Source organism: Ursus maritimus, unplaced genomic scaffold, assembly GCF_017311325.1.
Source record: "Ursus maritimus isolate PB19 unplaced genomic scaffold, ASM1731132v1 scaffold_26, whole genome shotgun sequence".
In the NCBI taxonomy this organism is placed as follows: domain Eukaryota; kingdom Metazoa; phylum Chordata; class Mammalia; order Carnivora; family Ursidae; genus Ursus; species Ursus maritimus.
In genome coordinates, this window is record NW_024425119.1 from 38,183,179 (window position 1) to 38,203,583 (window position 20,405).

The 20,405-nt window shown below is 37.4% G+C and overlaps 1 protein-coding gene across 1 annotated transcript in view; it reads right to left on the bottom strand.

The window, feature by feature from the left end:
• Positions 1-20,405, bottom strand: part of RPAP3 (RNA polymerase II associated protein 3) — a 39,829-nt gene that overhangs the window by 17,864 nt on the left and 1,560 nt on the right. Inside the window, exons 2-8 of the mRNA XM_008704494.2 lie at positions 18,593-18,776; positions 17,469-17,609; positions 14,458-14,580; positions 13,503-13,630; positions 2,578-2,699; positions 1,765-1,835; positions 487-612 (exon numbers count right to left, since the gene is read on the bottom strand). Of these exons, the coding sequence (XP_008702716.1) occupies positions 487-612; positions 1,765-1,835; positions 2,578-2,699; positions 13,503-13,630; positions 14,458-14,580; positions 17,469-17,609; positions 18,593-18,745 (864 nt within the window). The 5' untranslated portion in view covers positions 18,746-18,776. The remainder of the gene's footprint in view (positions 1-486; positions 613-1,764; positions 1,836-2,577; positions 2,700-13,502; positions 13,631-14,457; positions 14,581-17,468; positions 17,610-18,592; positions 18,777-20,405) is intronic.

Consider the following 20,405-nt stretch of genomic DNA (forward strand, 5'->3'; position numbering starts at 1 on the left):
TATACCGGATTTCACTATAACATTTATTTATAATCAGTCAGGTTTATCACAATCAATACCATTACATAAATATTTATCGTTCCATAAGTATTTTTCCAAGAAAAGCTACAAGTATGTTAAACTAAATCTCAACTCAGGGTTTCTAAAGGAATTTTGATCAGAAAGCAGTCCGGTGTGAATTAACGAAAAAAAAATTCTATATAAGAATGAATTGTAACTCATTTCTATGTTAAATTTATAACCATCTATACGTAAATGCGTTAAAATCCTCAAAAGTAATTTGCTCCCTAAACTGTATTATTTTTTAAATTATGTATTAAGTCATCAGTTATTCAAATTTTGAATTAGTAACCCTCCAGGGGTTTTTCAGTATAATTTTCAGTCCCTACTGAAGAATTTTAATATTAGAGAAGACAGAAACAGATACACAAGAAACGAAGAGTAAACTCAACAAAACATATATACGTTGAAATCCCTCTGGATTACCAGATCTTTCTCTGAAATGGCCTGCTGCTTATTCTGTTGCTCTTCAATTTGTTTTTTCTCTCCTTCAGTTGATTTAATCATTGTATCAGCTTCCTTTGGATATGAGTTTTCTTTGGATGGTAAAGCCTAGGAGACACAACAGTCAGCTAAAATGAAACAAGTAATGCAAGATGCATATATATATTTGACTTTAAAATATTAAATTACTCAAATGTATTTGAATTTCTGTCACATTTCAAATTAATATTGAAATAGCTTTTACTCTAATTCAAAGTCTAATTCAAATTAAAAAACAAAACAGTGAATTTAATATACATCTTATTTCAATTAGAGTAAGTCATATCCCCTAATGGTAGTTGTTCATTTATTTATCAAGAAATATTTATTGAATTTCTACACAGGCCAGGCACCATTCAAGTAACTATTTTCAAAAATAAACAGATAATTAAGACCACATCACCAAATTTCTCAATTTAATATTCAGTCATTATTTCACCTCAGACAAAATACAAAAACATACAATATAATTCACAATTACAAACAAGTTGATAAATTTATCAGCAGATTATGTGCAATAAGTAATGGCAATATTTAAAAGCAGATTTTCCCCAAACACTGTCATTTTTTTCTCGAAGTTTCAACAGATGGCACAATAATTGTAACTGATTCAACAGCAAACTGAAAGGAATATGTAACTGTACAGTGTCATCTGACAGCAAATTTTATAGCTAGGTAGTAACCATTTTCTCACTGCTAAAAAATTAGTATCGTTTTTGCTAAAATATAAAGTATAAGGATGGAGCGACTTAAAAATTACAAAATCAAAGAATATGCAAAAGTTTAGTACAGAAATCAAAGCACAAGCCGAAAAAGAAAAATTAGTGGGATAAAGAGAAATAACTCTATCATCTGGGAAAAAATAAAGCAGTAGCACAGACCTCAGATGACTTTTTTTTTAAGATTTTATTGTAAGTAATCTCTCCACCCAACGTGGGGCTCGAACTCACAACCCCGAGATCAGGAGTCACATGCTCCACAGACTAAGTGGCTGGGTGCCCCTCAGACAACTTTTTAAGATGATGACTCCAAAGGATCTTTAAATACCATTCGTTCTACTTCCTCTAGCCTGCAAATCTGTTTAGTAAAACTATACAGTACAAACAACTAAAATTAGAAAAAGTCTATATTAAATAATCTACAGTACAAAGACTATGCCAAAACCTTTACTTCATCAAATAAAGGTAAGTAATACACTTAATTTAAGTAACTATGATTTACCTGATTAATTTTCCTGAGTTCATTCATTGCTTCAAAGTTATTTGGTTCCAGTTCTAATACTTTTTCATAATCTAGGTAAATGAGAAGATCAATATTTGAAAGACAGGATACTAAACAAATCTTTATAAAACAATAATCATTTGCTACATGTGACAAACAGGCAAGTATCTTGCAGCAAAATTAAGAGGAGTAAGAAATACTAGCCAACGGCAGCCTACTGGACTTTCTCCATTCTCCCCCAGGACAAACAAAACCCTGACAGAATCCCATGACAAATCACCTTCTTCCACCAGCCCCAGGAAGGATTCTTGCTATCACTAAGTTGTACATCATAAAACCAAGCAGCAGCAGAATCCTACCAGATTATCAACTTTATTCAGATTTTTGTAATTTGTAGTACAAAAACCTGTATTATGGGATAATAAAAGGCTTAGAATTTACAAATAAAGAAAAACATGTTAAGAACTTTACGTGCAGTGCTTCTGCCTCAAATTATCCGACAAAATGTTTTAATCCTTATTTTACAGATAAGAAACTGAAAATCATAGGAGATCCATCCATAACCTTCCCTTTGGTCACACAGCTAATACACGGTGGGATGAGAATCTGAACCAAGGTCTAACTGGTGGCCGATAATGTATTCTTTCTCAAAGTATCAAGATACTTTTAAATAGTAAAAATGAGCTTTATTCAAATGCAGAAAGCTCTCCGAAGGTAAGAACTGTGACTGTCTAGTATTCTTTGTATAGCATCTGTTAAATTAAACTGTTAAAGAATCTTTTTAGATAATAAAGACCTGGAAAATATTAATACCTTTTTTGGCATCCTCTAATTTTTGCAAAGCAAATCGAGCAGCACCTCGTCTTGCATAAGCCTTTGTATATCTTCTATTCAAGGCAATTGCTAAGTTACAATCAGACTCAGCAACAGCAAATCTGCAATTTAAAAATACTAAGGTTAATAAAATTCATTTGTTAAACCAAACGTCCAAATTTGTTTCTGAAATCCCCAAGAAGGGAATTTAGTTCCCAATTAAAGGTGTGTTTCCCACCTTCATTTATTTACTTAAGGCTACTGAAAAGCATTAATTTGTGATGGTGAGACGTAAGCAACATTCCCTTTAAAGCAAGGAACAAGAATACCCATTATCACTGCTTTTTTCATTATTGTACTAGAGGTCCTGACTAATGCAGTTTCATAAGGAAGAAAAACAGGCAAAAAGACTGGAAAGGAAGGAAAAAAAACTAACATTCTCAGGTGATATGATGGTCTACCTAAATAAAACAATCTAGAGACACTGTTAGAAATAATGAAAGTCTGCAAGGTGGCTGCTTTGCTAGAGGTAAGCAACAAAAAAACAGAAATAAACCTAACAGAAGATATTTAAAGACCCATACGCAGAAAATTTGAAGACTGTCTTCAAAAACATTAAAGACTTAAGTAGACATACAGCACATTCATGATCTATAAGTCACAAAAACAGAATATAATTCTCTTCAAACTGAGCTCTAATTCCAAAGCAATTACAATCAAAACCCCAACATAATTTTTCAAGGAATTTGACAAGATGATTCCAATATTTACATTGATAAAGCAAAAGTCCAAGAATACCCAAGACATTCCTGAAAAATAAGGTAAGAAAACATGCCCAATGCCAAATATCAAGACTTAAAGATAGTATGGAATGGGCAGAGGGATAAGCAACAGATCAACTGGAGAAGAGAGTGATAAAAAAGAGTCAGTGCAAACTTGACATAGAACGATGGTGGCATTGCGGATCCATGGGAAAAGCATGGATATTCAATAAATAAGACTGAAATGATTGAGGGGTGCCTGGGTGGCTCAGTCAATTAAGCGGCTGCCTTTGGTGTGGGTTGTGATCCTAAGGTCCTGGGATTGAGCCCCACACCGGGCTCCTGGCTCAGCAGGAAGCCTGCTTCCCCGTGCCTGCCACTCCCCTGGCTTGTGCTCGCTCACTCTCTCTCTCTAAAGAACAAAAAAAAAAGACTGAAATGATGGAAATATTCATATGAAAAGATATGAAACTGGAATTCTACCTTCAGCATATATAAAGACTTAAACGTGAAAAGTAAAATGTAAAAACTTTTGGAAGAAAATATAGAAGACTATTATGAGCTCAGGGAAGGAAACTATTTTTTTTAACAAATCATATTTTTAGAAGTGCTAACCTATAAAAAAAATCAATAAATTGAAATATATTAAAATTAAGAATTTCTGTTCACTGAGACTTCACAGAGAAAGAAAAAAAGCAAATCTGCAAATTGGGAAAAATAATTATAAATAAACACTGAAGGATTAGTATCCAGAATAAAGAATTTTTAAAAATCAACAGAAAAACTGCTTAACAGAAAAATGGCCAGACAAGGCAGGCATTTCACAGGGGGGGAAAAAAAATACAAGTGGTGAATAAATATATAGGATGGTGTTCAACCTCATTAGCAACTGTGGAAATGCAAATTAAGACCACAATGAATTATCATTTTACATCCGCTAAATTGAAAACAATTAAAAAGCCCAATTCACCAGTGTTGGTGGATAATGGAGCAAGCATTCTTACATGCTCCTAATGGGAATATAAACTTATACGACCACCTTTGTACTACTTGTACAATTGTCATCACCATGTAAAGTCGAACACATATACATCCTGTGACCCAACTCCAAGAAACATACAAAAATGTTGACAGTATCACTGCTTTAAATAAGGAAGAAAAGAAGGGTGGGAGTCCCTGGGAGGAAGGAAGAGAATGGATACAGAAAAGCACATTCCTAAAAAGTAATTATATATAATAATGAAATGAAAGATCTACAGCTATATGCAAAACATGAACAAATCTTAGCAATATAATATTCAGAGGAAGAGGCAAGCCACAGAAAACTACATTCAGTATGATACACTCTTAAAGCTTAAAAACAAGCAGTCATACAATACACTACATAGAAATATATACATATACAATGAATTTTTTTAAACCAAAAGAATGATAAATATGCAACTTGAAACAGTGGTTAACTGGGAGAGAAGCAAGGGTCAGGATATGGAAAGGAGTATCAACGTAGCTTCAAAAATAATAATGTTCTAGTTCCTAAGTTGGGTGATGGGTGCATGTGGGTTTATTTAAAATTATTTTCTATAACTTGCACATACTAAATTATATATTATGAAATGTAAATACTGTAATTTCTCAGGATATTAATAAGTTTCAAAGACTCAAGTATGTCAATTAAATATTAAAAACTCAGACACCCATATAATTTGTATTTCCAAATAAGTTTTTTTATAAAGATTTTATTTATTTATTTGACAGAGAGAGAGCACAAGCAGGGGGAGCTGCAGGCAGAGGAAGAGGGAGAAGTAGGCTCCCCGCAGAGCAGGGAGCCCGATGTGGGGCTCAATCCCAGCACCCTGGGATCATGACCTGAGCCAAAGGCAGACACTTAATCATCTGAGCCACCCAGACACCCCCCAAATAATAATTTAACAGTTAAAAATTTTAACATTCAAGAAATATCTTGATGGTATTTGTCTTTTTTTAAATTCTTATGGTAAGCCCATTCTCTACTTATAAGACCATAACACATTCATATTCTTCAACATTAAGTACGTATTTAAAGGGAGAGTATGACTTGAAGATAAACAAAGATAAGAACATATTTTAAGTTTACTATAATGAAAGGTCTCTAGGTGAAAGAGGGTAAGGAGTAGATACATGATTTTTCAAAATAAGGAAATTAATTTCTAAAATTGTTTACCTAGCTACCTTTCCTTCCTTTTGTAAATTAGGTAAAAAACATCATTACTCAAATTTTTATTGGAGGAATATCTTGGTAACGTGGACTACAGGAGCATGGTCCGAGCATCTGAAACCATTTAAAATGGTCTGAATAAAATAACTCAAAAAGAAGGGAGCTGTAAGAATTTACAGAAATGTAGTCTGTGTTTAATCTTTCACAATTTATCATGAAAAGATTTTTTTTTCAAATCTTTTTATTAAGACAAATTTTCTACAGCAGTTTTAGGCTCATAGCAGTGCTGACGGGAAGGTACGGCTATTTGTCAGCCGTACACTCCCTGCCTCCACACGTGCATGGTTACCATTATCAATATCCCACATCAGAGCCGTACATTTGGACAAGGGATGAACCCATACTGGCACATCGTTATCATCCAAAGTCCATGGTTTACATTACAGTTTATTCTCGGTGTTGTACATTCTATGTGTCTGAAAAAGTATTAAATGGCATGTATCTATCATTACATTATTACAGAGTACTTTCACGGCCCTAAAAAGCTTCTGTGTTCGGCCTATTCATTCCTCCACCACCCCCAACCCCTGACAACCATTCATCTTTTCACTGTCTCCGTCGTTTTGCCTTCTCCAGAATGCCATACAGTTGAAATCATGAAATCATACAGTATATAGATTTTTCAGATTAGCTTCTCTCACGTAGAAATACGCCTCTAAGGGGGAGCTAAGATGGCAGTGTAGTAGGACCACCCTAGGCTTGCTTCGTCCTTCCAACTCAGCTAGATAAATATCAAATCATTCTGAATACTCAAGAAATCAACCTGAGGACTGACGGAACTGCACAACTAGAGGGAGAGAAGGGGCCACAGTGAGGAAGGTAGCAGGTGCCGAGATGTGGTTTGGGGGAGAAACGGATCTCAGGTGCTGTGGAGGGGAGGGAGCCCTGATCCAGGAGAAAGGTGAGAGAGAGTAGAATGCTCGGGGATATGCACAAAGAGAGCACGATCCCAAAGCCACTGGCTTGGAAAATGAGAGGAGCTGATTTGGTGAATTTTTGCAGCCAGCGGGGCTCAGAGACTGCAGTTTTAGAGGTCGGGCTTGGCTGGGATAGAGCCCTGAGGGCGCCGCCCCGCTCCTGGAGAGAAGGCAGGCAAACTACCTGGGAGCAGAAGGTGTGATCTGAGGTTTGCCTATGGCACACGGGGAGAGACTGTTCACTCTTCTGGGAGCACATCTGAGAGGTGGCATTTGCAGAGATGCCTCTCAAGGGACAAAAGAGCCAGCAGGCACCAATTCCCCCCCCGCCCCGCCCCTCAGCAGAGCTGGAGAGACACCTGCTGAGGGCAGCTAACCCGGACACTGGCTGTTTAGCCGGCTTAGCTCCAAATCCCACACCCCTGCACTAACTACCCTTCTGGGTCAGACCTGCATTCGTCCCAGCACAGCAAGCCCCTTCCCCAGGAGACCAGTGCAGGCCCTTGCCACAGCACGTCCCTGAAGTTTGGAGTTTTAAAAGTCAGCAGGCTTGGCTGGGACAGAACCCAAAGTGTACTGCACTGCTCCAGGCAGGCAAGCAACCTGGAGACAGACAGTGTGAAAACAGCGGCCCGAAAACCCCCTGAGAAACTGCTTGCTCTTCTGGGAGTGCTTCCCTGAGAGCAGCAAGTATGGAGACCCCTCTCCGGGGACAAAGGAGCCATTCCCCACTCCCTGCCCTTAGCATAAACCAACTTCAGTAAACAGTACAGCACCAATACTGGCTGCCTAACCTGCTTACACCAAGTCCCGGCCCCCTGTGCTCCACTGGTACTGCTCTTCTCAGGCAAGCGTGCCTAAGTTCCAGCACAGCAGGCCCCTTCCCCAGAAGACCAGCAGAAACCCCCCCACGCACCGTGTCTACTGAGCAGAGAGTTCTGCAGGGCTTCAGTTCTGGTGGGATAGTAGCATCAGGTTTCATGGAACAAGCAGACCAGAGCACACCTACTAAACACTTGCCACACTCTGGCCAAGGTTCAAACTCTGTCCACAGCAGGCAAGGAGAACCTCTGCAGATGACTGAACTGGGATAGAGGAGCCAAAGCACAGAAGCAAAGTGCACGTCGCACACACCAGACACTCTCTGAGTGCCACACCCTGGACACTATATGACCTCTTCTCCATAAAGCCACTACTCTCAGGAGCAAGAAACATAACAGGCTTTTCTAATACACAGAAGACAGAGACAAAATGCCAACACAGAGGAATTCATCCCAAAAGAGAACGAGAAAAGGTCATGGCCAGAGAGCTAATCAAAACAGATATAAGTAATACATCTGATGGAGAATAAAAAGCAAAAATCGAGGATACTCCCTGGGCTTGAGAAAAGTATAGAAGACGTCAGGGAGACCCTTACCACAGAGATAAAAGAGTTAAAAAACAATCAGAATGAAAAATGCAATAGCTGAGATTCGAAACAGACTGGATGTAATGACCCCAAAGATGGAAGAGGCAGAGGAACAAATAAGTGATACAGAAGATAGAATAATGGAAAATAATGAAGCTGAACCAAAGAGAGAAAGAAGAATTAGGGATCATGAGAATAGACTTAGGGAAGTCGGTGACTCCATCACACATAATAACATTCGTATCACAGGAGTCCCAGATAAAGAAAAGGAGGCAGAAGATAATTATTTGAGTAAATAATCACTGAAAACTTCCCTAATCTGGGGAAGGAAAGACATCTGAATCCAGGAGGCACAGAGAACTCCTATCAGAATCAACAGAAACGGGCCAACACCAAGACATACATTGTAGTTAAATTTGCAAAACACAGTGAGAAAGAAAAAATCCTAAAAGCAGCAAGACAAAAGAAGTCCCTAACTTATAAGAAAAGACCCATAAGGCTAGCTAGAGATCCCTCCACAGAAACTTTGCAAGCCAGAAAGGCGTGGCATGATATATTCAATGTGCTGAATGGGAAATATATGCAGCCAAGAATATTCTATCCAGCAAGGCTGTCATTCAGAATAGGAGAAACAAAGAGTTTCCTAGACAAACAAAAACTCAAGGAGTTCATGACCACTAAAGCAGCCCTGGAAGAAATACTAAAGGGGACTCTGAGTGGGAAAGAAAGACCAAAAGTGACAAACACTAGAAAATCTCCAGAAACAACAACAGAATCATAAAATGACACTAAATTCATATCTATCACTAATTACTCTGAATGTAAATGGATTAAATGCTCCAATCAAAAGACACAAGGTACCAGAATGGATTAAAAAGAAAACAAGACCCATCTCTATGCTGCTTACAAGAGACTCATTTTAGACCTAAAGATACCTGCAGATTGAAAGTGAGGGGTGGAGAAACATTTTTCATGCAAATGGAAGTCAGAAGAAAGCTGGAGTAGCCATACTTACATCAGACAAACTAGATTTTACACCAAACACTGTAACAAGAGATGAAGGGCACTATATCATAATAAAGTGAACTATCCAACACGAAGATCTAACAATTGTAAATATTTATGCCCCCAACACGGGAGCACCCAAATATATAAAATAATTAATAACATAAAGGAACTCATTGATAATAATACAATAAGAGTAGGGGAATTTAACATCCTACTTACAGCAATGGACAGATCATCTAAGCAGAAAATCAACAAGGAAACAATGGCTTTGAGTGACACATGGACCAGATGGACTTAACAGATATACACAGAACATCTGATCCTAAAGCAGAATACACGTTCTTTTCAAATTCACATGGAACATTCTCCAGAACAGATTACATACTAGGTCACATATCAGGCCTCAACAAGTACAAAAAGACTGAGATCATACCATGCATATTTTCTGACCACAACCCTACGAAACTTGAAGTCAACCACAAGAAAACATTTGGAAGGAGCACAAATACATGCAGGTTATAAACAACATCCTACTGACGAATGAATGGATCAACCAGGAAATCACAGAAGAAATAAGAGAATACACGAAAACAAATAAAAATGAAAATATGACGGTCCAAAACTTTTGTGATACAGCAAAAGCAGTCCTAAGAGGAAAGTATATAGCAATGCAGACAGACCTTAAAAAGCAAGAAAAATCTCAAACACACAAGCTAACCTTACACCTAGAAAGGAGCTAGAAAAAGAACAACAAACAAAACTTAAAGACAGCAGAACAAGGGAAATAATAAAGATTAGAGCAGGAATAAATGATATAGAAACAAACAAACAAAAAACAGATCAATGAAACGAGGAGCTGGTTCTTTGAAAGAATTAATAAAATTGATAAACCCCTAGCCAGACTTATCAAAAAGAAAAGAGAAAGGACCCAAATAAATAAAATCACAAATGAGAGAGGAGACATTTACAACCAAGACCACAGAAACACGAACAATTAAAAGAGCATATTATTGGGGCGCCTGGGTGGCACAGCGGTTAAGCGTCTGCCTTCGGCTCAGGGCGTGGTCCCGGCGTTCTGGGATCGAGCCCCACATCAGGCTCCTCCGCTGTGAGCCTGCTTCTTCCTCTCCCACTCCCCCTGCTTGTGTTCCCTCTCTCGCTGGCTGTCTCTATCTCTGTCGAATAAATAAATAAAATCTTTAAAAAAAATAAAATAAAATAAAATAAAAATAAAAGAGCATATTATGAAAAATTACATGCCAACAAACTGGACAACCTGGAAGAAGTGGATAATTCCCCAGAAACATATAAACTACCAAAACTGAAACAGGAAGAAACAAAAAACTTGAACAGACTGATAACCAGGAAAGAAATTGAATCAGTAATCAAAAATCTTCCAACAAACAAAAGTCCAGGGCTGGATGTCTTCACAGGGAAATTTTACCGAACAGTTAAAGAAAAGTTAATACCTATTCTTCTCAAACTGTTCCAAAAAACAGAAATGAAAGGAAAACTTCCAAATTCATTCTGTGAAGCCAGCATTATCCTGATTCCAAAACCAAAGAGTCCACCAAAAAAGAGAACCACAGGCCAGTAACTCTGAAGACCATGGATGCAAAAATTCTCAACAAAATACTAGCAAATCAAATCTAACAGTACACTAAAGGATCACTCACCATAATCGAGTGGGATTTATTCCTGGGCTGCAAGGGTGATTCGATATTTGCAAATCAATCGACGTGATACACCACATTAATAGAAGAAAGGATAAGAACCATATGATCCTCTCAATAGATGCAGAAAAAACATTTGACAAAGTACAACATCCATTCATGATAAAATCCCTTGACAAAGTAGGAATAGAGGGAATATACCTCAACATCACAAAGACCATACATAAAAAACCCACAGCAAATATCACCCTCAATGAGGAAAAACTAAGAGTTTTTCCTCTACAGTCAGGACCAAGACAGGGATATTCACTCTCACCCGTTATTAACATAGCACTGGAAGTCCTAGCCTCAACAACCAGACAACAAAAAGAAATAAAAGGCATCCGAATCAACAGGGAAGAAGTCAAATGTTCACTTCTGCAGACGACATGATACTCTATATAGAAAACCTAAAAGATTCCACAAAAATTGCAATTCAGTAGTCACAGGATACAAAATCAACGTACGGAATACTGTTGTATTTCTATACACCAATAATGCGGCAGCAGAAAGAGAAATCAAGGAATTATTTGCACCAAAACCCATTAAGGCACCTAGCAATAAACCTAACCAAAGAGGTGAAAGATCAGTACTCCGAAAAGTGCAGAACACTTACAAAAGAAATGGAAGAGCACACAAAGAAATGGAAAAACATTCCATGCTCATGGATTGGAAAAACAAATACTGTTAAATGTCTATACCACCCAAAGCAATTCACACATTTAATGCCATCAAAATAATCAAAATACCATCACCATTTTTCACAGAGCTAAAACGAACAATCCTAAAATCTGTATGGACCCACAAAAGACCCCGAACAGCCAAGGCAATCTTGAAAAAGAAAAGCAAAGCTGGAGGCATCATAATTCCAGACTTCAGGCTATATGTCAAAGCTAGTCATCAAGACAGGATGGTACTGGTATAAAAACAGACAGATCAATGCAACAGAACAGAAAACTCAGAAATGGATTCACAATTCTATGGTCAATTAATCTTTTACAAAGCAGAAAAGAATAGACAATGGAAAAAAACAGTCTCTTCAACAAATGGTGCTGGGAAAACTGGACAGTAACATGCAAAAAATGAAAACTGGATCACTTTCTTACACCATACACAAAAATAAAGTCAAAATGGATGAAAGACCTAAATGTGAGACAGGAAACCATCAAATTCCTAGAGAAGAACACACACAGTAACCTCTCTGGCACTGGCTGTAGCAACTTCTTACTAGATACATCTCCAAACGCAAGGGAAACAAAAGCAAAAATAAACTATAGGGACTTCATCAAAACAAAAAGCTTCTGCACAGCGAAGGAAACCATCTACAGAATTAAAAGGCAACCCACAGAATGGGAGAAGATATTTGCAAATGACATATCTGATAAAGGGTTAGTATCCAAAATCTATAAAGAACTTATCAAACTCAACACCAAAAAAACAAATAATCCAGTTAAGAAAAGGGCAGAAGACATGAGTAGACATTTCTCCAAAGAAGACATACAAATGGCCAATAGACACATGAAAAGATGCTCATATCACTCATCATCAGAGAAATACAAACCAAAACTACAATGAGATACCACCTCATACCTGTCAGAAGAGCTAACATTAACAACACAGGAAATAACAGTTGTTGGTGAGGATGGGCAGAAAAGGGAACCTCTTACTCTGCTGGTGGGAATGTAAACTGGGGCAGGCACTCTGGAAAACAGTATGGAGGTTCCTCAAAAAGTTAAAAATAGAACTACCCTACGATCCAGCAATTGCACTACTAGGTATTTACCTAAGGACACAGAAATACTGATTGGAAAAGGTACGTTCCCCCCCAATGTTTATAGCAGCAGCATCAACAATAGCCAAATTACGGGAAGAGCCCAAAAGTCCATCACTGATAAATGGGTAAAGAAGATGAGTGCACGCGCGCACGCGCGCACACACACACACAGACACACACACACACACACACACACAGAATATTACTCAGTCATCAAAAAGAATGAAATCTTGTCATCTGCAATGATGTGGGTGGAGCTAGAGTATATTATGCTAAACAAAATCAGTCAGAGAAGGACAAATACCATAGGATTTCACTCATATGCGGAATTTAAGAAACAAATGAACATGGAGGAAAAAAAAGAAAGACAAATCAAGAAGCAGACTCTTAACTACAGACACAAATTGAGGGTTACTGGAGGAGAGGAAGGTGGGGGGATGGGTTAAGTAGGTGCTGGGTATTAAGGAGGGCACTTGTGACGAGCACTGAGTGTTGCATGTAAGCAATGAATCACTAAATTCTACACTGAAACTAATATTCCACTGTATGTTAACTAACTGGAATTTAAATAAAAATTTGGAGGGAAAAAAAAAAAAAACGAAGAGCCCATCTCCATTTTCAAGGAAAGAAGAAAGTTATCTTTTTATGATGTATGATTCCCAAATGCTAGTCTGCATGCAAGTGCCAGAATTTGGGACAAGTTTTTACCACTTTATGATGAAAACTGCGAAAAGACAGACCATATAGTAAAATCTTGTAAAGCCAAATTATTTCATTTAAAAGACTGTTCTAAGATTATGTCCTTAATACTGCCAAATAGCCTTTTGTTCAAGAAATTATAATGACAGCAGATGACTGTATGTTTGTTTTACTAGGCTTAGTTATGAGAATAAAAAGTCAGTAACACTAAGAAGAGAGAGAGAGAGAAGAAATATGCATCTAAGTTTCCTCCATGACTTTTCACGACTTAATAACTCATGCCTTTTTATTGCTGAATATTATGTAATTGCCTGGACGTACAAAAGATTTTTTTTAAAAAATCAGTCTCCACACACATATAAAATAGTCAGACACATTACGGAATCCCTTACTTTTTCAACCTAAAGTATGCTGATGCTCTGTTTGTTGGCAACACAGGATTATACGGATCAGCATCCATGCCTTTGGTGTAGCATTCAATTGCTTCATCATATTTTCCTTGTTTGAAGTATTTATTGCCCTGAAAAAGCACATGAATCAGATATATACTGGCAGAGAATTGCAGAGCCACTTTCTTTCAATATTATGCATCTCTTACTAACTCATTAGCTCTGTGTTCAAGGTTAACAGGAAAGAAAAGAGAATTAAGCAAAATGGTCTCCCGACTAATGCTGAAATTCACTAGATAGTCTGGTATGAGCACAAGCCAAAAAAGCCTTCGTAGAAAAATGAGTAACATACCTAGCATTATATACTTTAGATGGACAATAACCCACAAAAATGTAACAAAAGAAAGGCATCAAAATGAAGTCTAATCTGGAAAGGGTTCCACTTTTTGAAAAGCGTAAATACAGTTAGTTTTACAATGAGGCTTTCTGAAGAGGGATGTTTAACATTCCAAAAAGTAACCAAAGATGACCTGTGATATGGAGGAGTGGAATTTAATATGCATGTCAAGATTCACACACTGATTTTAAGTTACTTTAGTCTTCTACAAAAAACCCTAAAAGGACTCTCTGTACAGTCCATGCATTTTATATATAATACTTCATTTAATATTCTTAACAACCCATTGAGGTTTAGTAATAATATTAATCTTATTTTTACAGTTAAGAAAACTGAGGTACAGGAAATTAAAGAACTTGTCACAGGATCTGAACCCATACAATCTGGTTTCAGAGCATATACTTGTAATCAACAAGCTATACTGCCTCTTGATACGAATACAGCCAATAACAACTTAAAGTGTGAACATCCCCCAAACTACACTGAAGAAATACTGGGATCCATACAATTTTCTACATATCCTGCTTACACGAAGGAAACTAATGCTAACCTAAAGAATACCTTTTCTTTTAGAGCAAGAGCCTTTTGTGAATCTACATGAATCCCATCTTCTTCTGACTCTGATTCTTGAGACACAGAATCATGGGTACTCTCTTCTTTATCAAGCTCATCAAGGATACTGTCCTGAAATTATAAGTAGAACAGTGCTCATAATTACATGACCATTAAAATAAAGAAGTCATTAAAAAAAAAAAAAAGTACACTCAACAGAACTTACATTGTAATGATCTAAGGACCTAAAGGCTTAAGGTTGCTTTCAACCCAAATAACCTCTCATTGTTAGGATTATCTCCAGAGAAAAATGCCCCCTTGTTTAGAAAACCAAGATCCAGACTATTTCAAGAATCTAGCTACGAACTCATGAAGTAAGTAAGCTAAGTCAATAGAGCCTACAAATCCCTCTAAATCACAAACTATTCGTAGTGAGGTATTTACAGCTTGACATAAGCGAAGTTTGGAAATAACGCCAAACTAATGTAATAAACAACCAACAGCCAAGAAAGGTTTTTACTAAAAACCTTTTTTCTTCTTTATTCTCAAAATATGAAAAACTGCCTGTAAAGCACATGAACTCCTAATCCTTACAAAAACCTATGAGGTAAGTATAATTCCCCATGTTTTTTACTGGAAGGAACGAAGACACACAGGTTTATTAACTCAAGATCACTGGGCTAATGAGTGGCCAAGCCAAGATTTGAATCAAGGCAAATCTGCCTCCTCTGAAGAGCTCTCAAGGACTGTGTTAGAGTGTCTCTCAGTGAATTCCAAAAACACAGCCAACTCTACCAAAGAAAATACATAATATGCTAGTCCAACAGTTCCTCATCTCTTTTGGATCACACATTCCTTTCACGGTAATAAATCATCTCATCATATTTATCACATACGATAAAAGAATGGTTTTTATTAAGAGATTTTAAAACCAGTAAGCGTTAAAGTTCATTAAAGCTCATTTAAACAAAAATTTTAATTGTATAAAAAAATCTTTTTTGCCTTTAATACCATACTACTTATGTCAAAAAACCCCAAGTCATTGACAAATTAAAAAATAAAATAAAATCTATGCTTGTTTCCTTGAATGAACATTAAAGGATAGACTGAAACTCAGCTACGTGTTTTAGCATGAAGATTCCACAAATACCACCAGCCTACCGACATTAAAGAGCCGAGATTATCCAACGCCGCTACGCTTGCATGTGTAGACCACCACCAGCAGCAGAACACTAAAGCAGCTGCTCAGATCTCAACTAGAGTGGGATGGTAAGTAAACACCTACGTCTTGTATGGATACACTAAAACGACGTCAAGCAACGCAGGGCATCATGATGGCACTGGCCACACAAAGCAGGAGTTCAAAAGTATCTGCTGACTGAGTAAATGACTGTATAGAAAGCACCACTCTCAGCAATGATCTGAGGGTGATGGCTTTCAGGAAAAAGCATTATAAGAACATACCACCTTACGAAAAGGAAAAATCTATATAATGACAGGTAAGGTCACAAAAAATCAAAGTAGACTATATAATACTCAGCAGAGAAAAAATCATGTTCAGAAAGTACTTTCCACAGCAATAAATCCAAGACCTAAAATCGTACTTCTCTTACATCAGGACAATACTGAAGCAGATGGCAAACTATTTAATTGTTAGTGCCAGCTCTATCTTGAGTCAATTAGCCTTGGTTTCATTAAGAAAAATACAATTAATGTGAAAAACTATTGAGCAATGTCTTCTAAAACTAAATGTATATATAAAATATGTCCTGGCAAATTCCCTCCCGGGTGCTTACATCCATCAAAAGACACATACAAGAATGTTCATAGCAGATTTATTCATAATAGTCCCAAACTGGAAACAACCCAAACTATGTCAATAGGAGAATGGATACACAAACTGTGATATATCCACACAATGGAATTCTAATCAGCAAGGAAAAAGAACAAATTACTGCTACTGTTAATATGGATCAATCTTAGACAATGCCAGCAAACAAAGCTAAACACAAAAGAGTGTGAACATTTATATGAAATTCCAAAACTGGCAAAACTGATCTATAATATTAGAGATCACAATACTGGCTACCTTCGGGAGGTAATCAACTGAAAAGGAAGGCTTCTGGGATGCTGGAAACATCTTATATTTTGATGTGGATCATGGTTTCTCAGGTATATACAGGAGTAAAAATTCAGGGAGCCGTACACTTAAAATTTTTGCACTTCACTGTATGTATACTATAACCTCAAATAAAAATGTTAAACAGACAAGTGCAAATAAAATAATAAACATAAAAATCAGAAGAGTGGTTATCTATGGGGATAGAGGGAAGAAAAGAAGATGGGATAGGGATGCGGTATTTTTGAATTCTAAATGCAGTGGTGGCTACCCAAATCTGTGTGGTAAAATGGCATTGAACTATACATACATTGTACCATATCAATTTCCTGGTTTTGATACTGTACTATAATTAAGGAAGATACAACCACTGGGGTAAATGGGGTAGGGAGTACACAGGACCTCTACATACTATTTTTTTTAATAACTTTTTTTTTTTTAAGATTTTATCTCTTTATTTGACAGAGATAGAGACAGTCAGCGAGAGAGGGAACACAAGCAGGGGGAGTGGGAGAGGAAGAAGCAGGCTCCCAGCGGAGGAGCCTGATGTGGGGCTCGATCCCAGAACGCCGGGATCACGCCCTGAGCCAAAGGCAGACGCTTAACGACTGCGCCACCCAGGAGCCCCTACATACTATTTTTGCAGAAAGAAAAAATAGAAAAAAAGAAAAGGATCCTGGCTGTTTTAGCCACTACTCACTGAATGAGGGCTTCAGGAGAAAAAAATAATCTAGTTAATTGAAAAGCAATGTCATTTAATTTGGACTCACATAAAATAATCTATAAGTGAAAGACACAAAGGTAAGAACTTTACATTATTCTTCATTTAACCCATGACTCTTAGCTAACTTCAAGACAATTTTATTCAAATACTAAGAAGCACAGAAGCAAATTAACTTACCACATCAAGTTTTGCCCATGCCTCATAATCATAAGATTTTATCCTGTTTTTTGTGTTTTCATCTTTGGTTTTTTTAGAAGACTCTTTAGGTTTGCCTTTCTTCTTTTTCCTAAAATTCCTATTTCGAATAGGAGGTAAATTCTAGGGATGGGAAAAAATAAGCACACAATGTTTAAGCACTGCTCTGTTATTACTCTTTTATATAACTACCAATGTTTAAAACTATCACTAAATTATATTTTCAAGTAAGAAGTACTTTTTATTTTTTAAGTGCTTAAAATACCAATTTACCATCTTTACTTATAACAATTCATGCCTGAAAAGTTTAATTCATTCTTTGACAAATGCTGAATATTGTTTAGTCACAAGGAAAGTATTAGCTAGAAATTTTAATTAGACACATCATTTGCAATCCTAAATTCACGCTTCCGAAACTGCTTTGTCGTCAGCCTTACTACAATGAATCAGCAGTACAACAGCAAACTGAACTGCCTCCATATCGTTAGTTTGAAAGTTACCCATACTTAAATGCGGTCTTAAGAAAAACGTTTGTAGGGGCGCCTGGGTGGCACAGTGGTTAAGCGTCTGCCTTCGGCTCAGGGCGTGATCCCGGCGTTGTGGGATCGAGCCCCACATCAGGCTCCTCCGCTATGAGCCTGCTTCTCCCTCTCCCACTCCCCTGCTTGTGTTCCCTCTCTCACTGGCTGTCTCTATCTCTGTCAAATAAATAAATAAAATCTTTAAAAAAAAAAAAGAAAAACGTTTGTAAGTAATCTACATTTTATGCCAATACTGTATGTTAAGATACCATTAAATATGTAATTGTACACAATCTGTATTATATATACACACACACCCCCCTAAATATCGAAGATGCTATTCATTTACCTTAAGAATTATCACGCGGTCTTCCTTTCCGTAACTACTGGCTAAGCCTTAAAATGTCTGAATAGAGTTAATATAATTATTACAAACATTTAAAAAGCAGAATTTTTCAAAATGTTTGACAGGCAGCACATGACTTCAATTTCAGTATTTTCATGAAACATTTTAAAAGGTTGTGCTTTGTTTTAAATTAAACAGCTTTGCTGGAAGCTAAAGTGGGATTTAATTAAGAAATTTACCTCTTCAGGAACACCATTCTGTCTTCTTAGTTCCATATCCTTCTGTTTAATATCTTTTTCCCAGTTTTCTAAATCCCTCATAAAGTCCTGTAATTCTTCTGCATTTTGTTTCACTTGTAGTTGTAATTCAATTGCTTTATTTGTCGAAGTCATTATGGTCTGCAGGCTTTTGACCAACCAATCTCTGACAAGAATTAAACAGAATTATTTGGTTTGTTTTTGAAGCAGAGCTAATTAATGATTTTTTTACCACTTCATAAATGGCAAAAAATACGTGCATGGACGAGAGTCTAAAGTGATGCTGAACAAAGAAAACATCAGTATATTATTTTTTAAATGAATCAATGTTTGCTGAATGAACAAATGAAAAATAAACAGACAAGTCTGGGCTTCACTGCAATGCAATATGAATGAAAGGCAATGATGGGGAAATCACTGAAATTAGCAAGTAGCAGACTCTCTGCTCATCTCCAGTTTATAAATTAATCTAATTATCTCCTTTACTCCTTTTCAAAATTTATTGAACTTCTGCTATGTGACAGGTCCTGTAAAAACAAGTAAGACAAGATCCCAGGTCTAGTGGAAAAGGAAACGAAATAATCAAGTACCGAGCCACAAAATACTATGCTAGGCAGGGTTTTTCATCTTGGGGCTATTGACACTTTGTGTTTTGTTTTGTTTTGTTTTGTTTTGTTAAAGATTTTATTTATTTATTCGACAGAGAGAGAGGCAGCGAGAGAGGGAACACAAGCAGGGGGAGTAGGAGAAGGAGAAGCAGGTTTCCCGCCGAGCAGGGAGCCCAATGCGGGGATCGATCCCAGAACGCTGAGATCAGGACCTGACCCGAAGGCAGACGCTTAAGGACTGAGCCACCCAGGCGCCTGGCTATGGACACTTTGGGCCAGATAATTCTCTGTGGTAGAAGGTCTGTCCTATGCATTGTAAGATGGCTGGCATCTTCCAAGTGTGTAGCAGTATTCTCCCTCCCCTCTAGACTGTGACAATCAAAAATGTCTCCAGACATTGTCAGATGTCACCGGGGAGACATAACTCCTGGTTGAGAACTGCGCTAGAGGCACATACAGATGCTGTGGGACTGACCACAAAGGACAGGCATAAATCAGGTGGGTAGGGTGGTGGGTTCAAGGAAAGAGTCCCCAGAGGTGCTATAACTAGCTAGTGATTAACCATGGAGTGGGCACGTGGACTGAAGGACTAAGAAAGAGAATGACGGAAGAGAAGGCTGAGGTGGCTATGGGACAGATCTCAAAATGCCAGGCCTTGAGGTCTGAGAGCTATGAAAGTATCGTGGAGGTAAAATCAAAAGTACCTCATGACTGATTCAACTGAGGAGCTGAGAGCAGAGAAGGACATAAACAATGTCTTAGATTTCCTGCTTGGGAGCCTGGTGAAATTAGCAGTGCCATTTGAGTCACAGATTTGATCTGTGATCTAGAATTGATCACAATTCTAAAAGGAAAAGAGGGGGGCACCTGGCTGGCTCAGCCGGTGGAACATGCCACTCTTGATCTTGGGGTTATGAGTTTGAGCCCCACGTTGGGTGTAGAGATTACTTTAAAAAAATTTTTTTTAACCTTAAAAAAAGAAAGGAAAAGAGGTTTCAGGATTGGAGGACAAGAAGACAAATATTTCAGTTTGGGATATACTGACTCAAGTGCTTATCAGACATCAGGATGACATACCCAGTAGGTAGTTACATAGGGCAGAGATATAAATTTATAAATTTGAGTGTCATTAGCATAAAGGTACAAGTTACAATCATGGATTTGGACCTGCTTAATCACTGCGACTG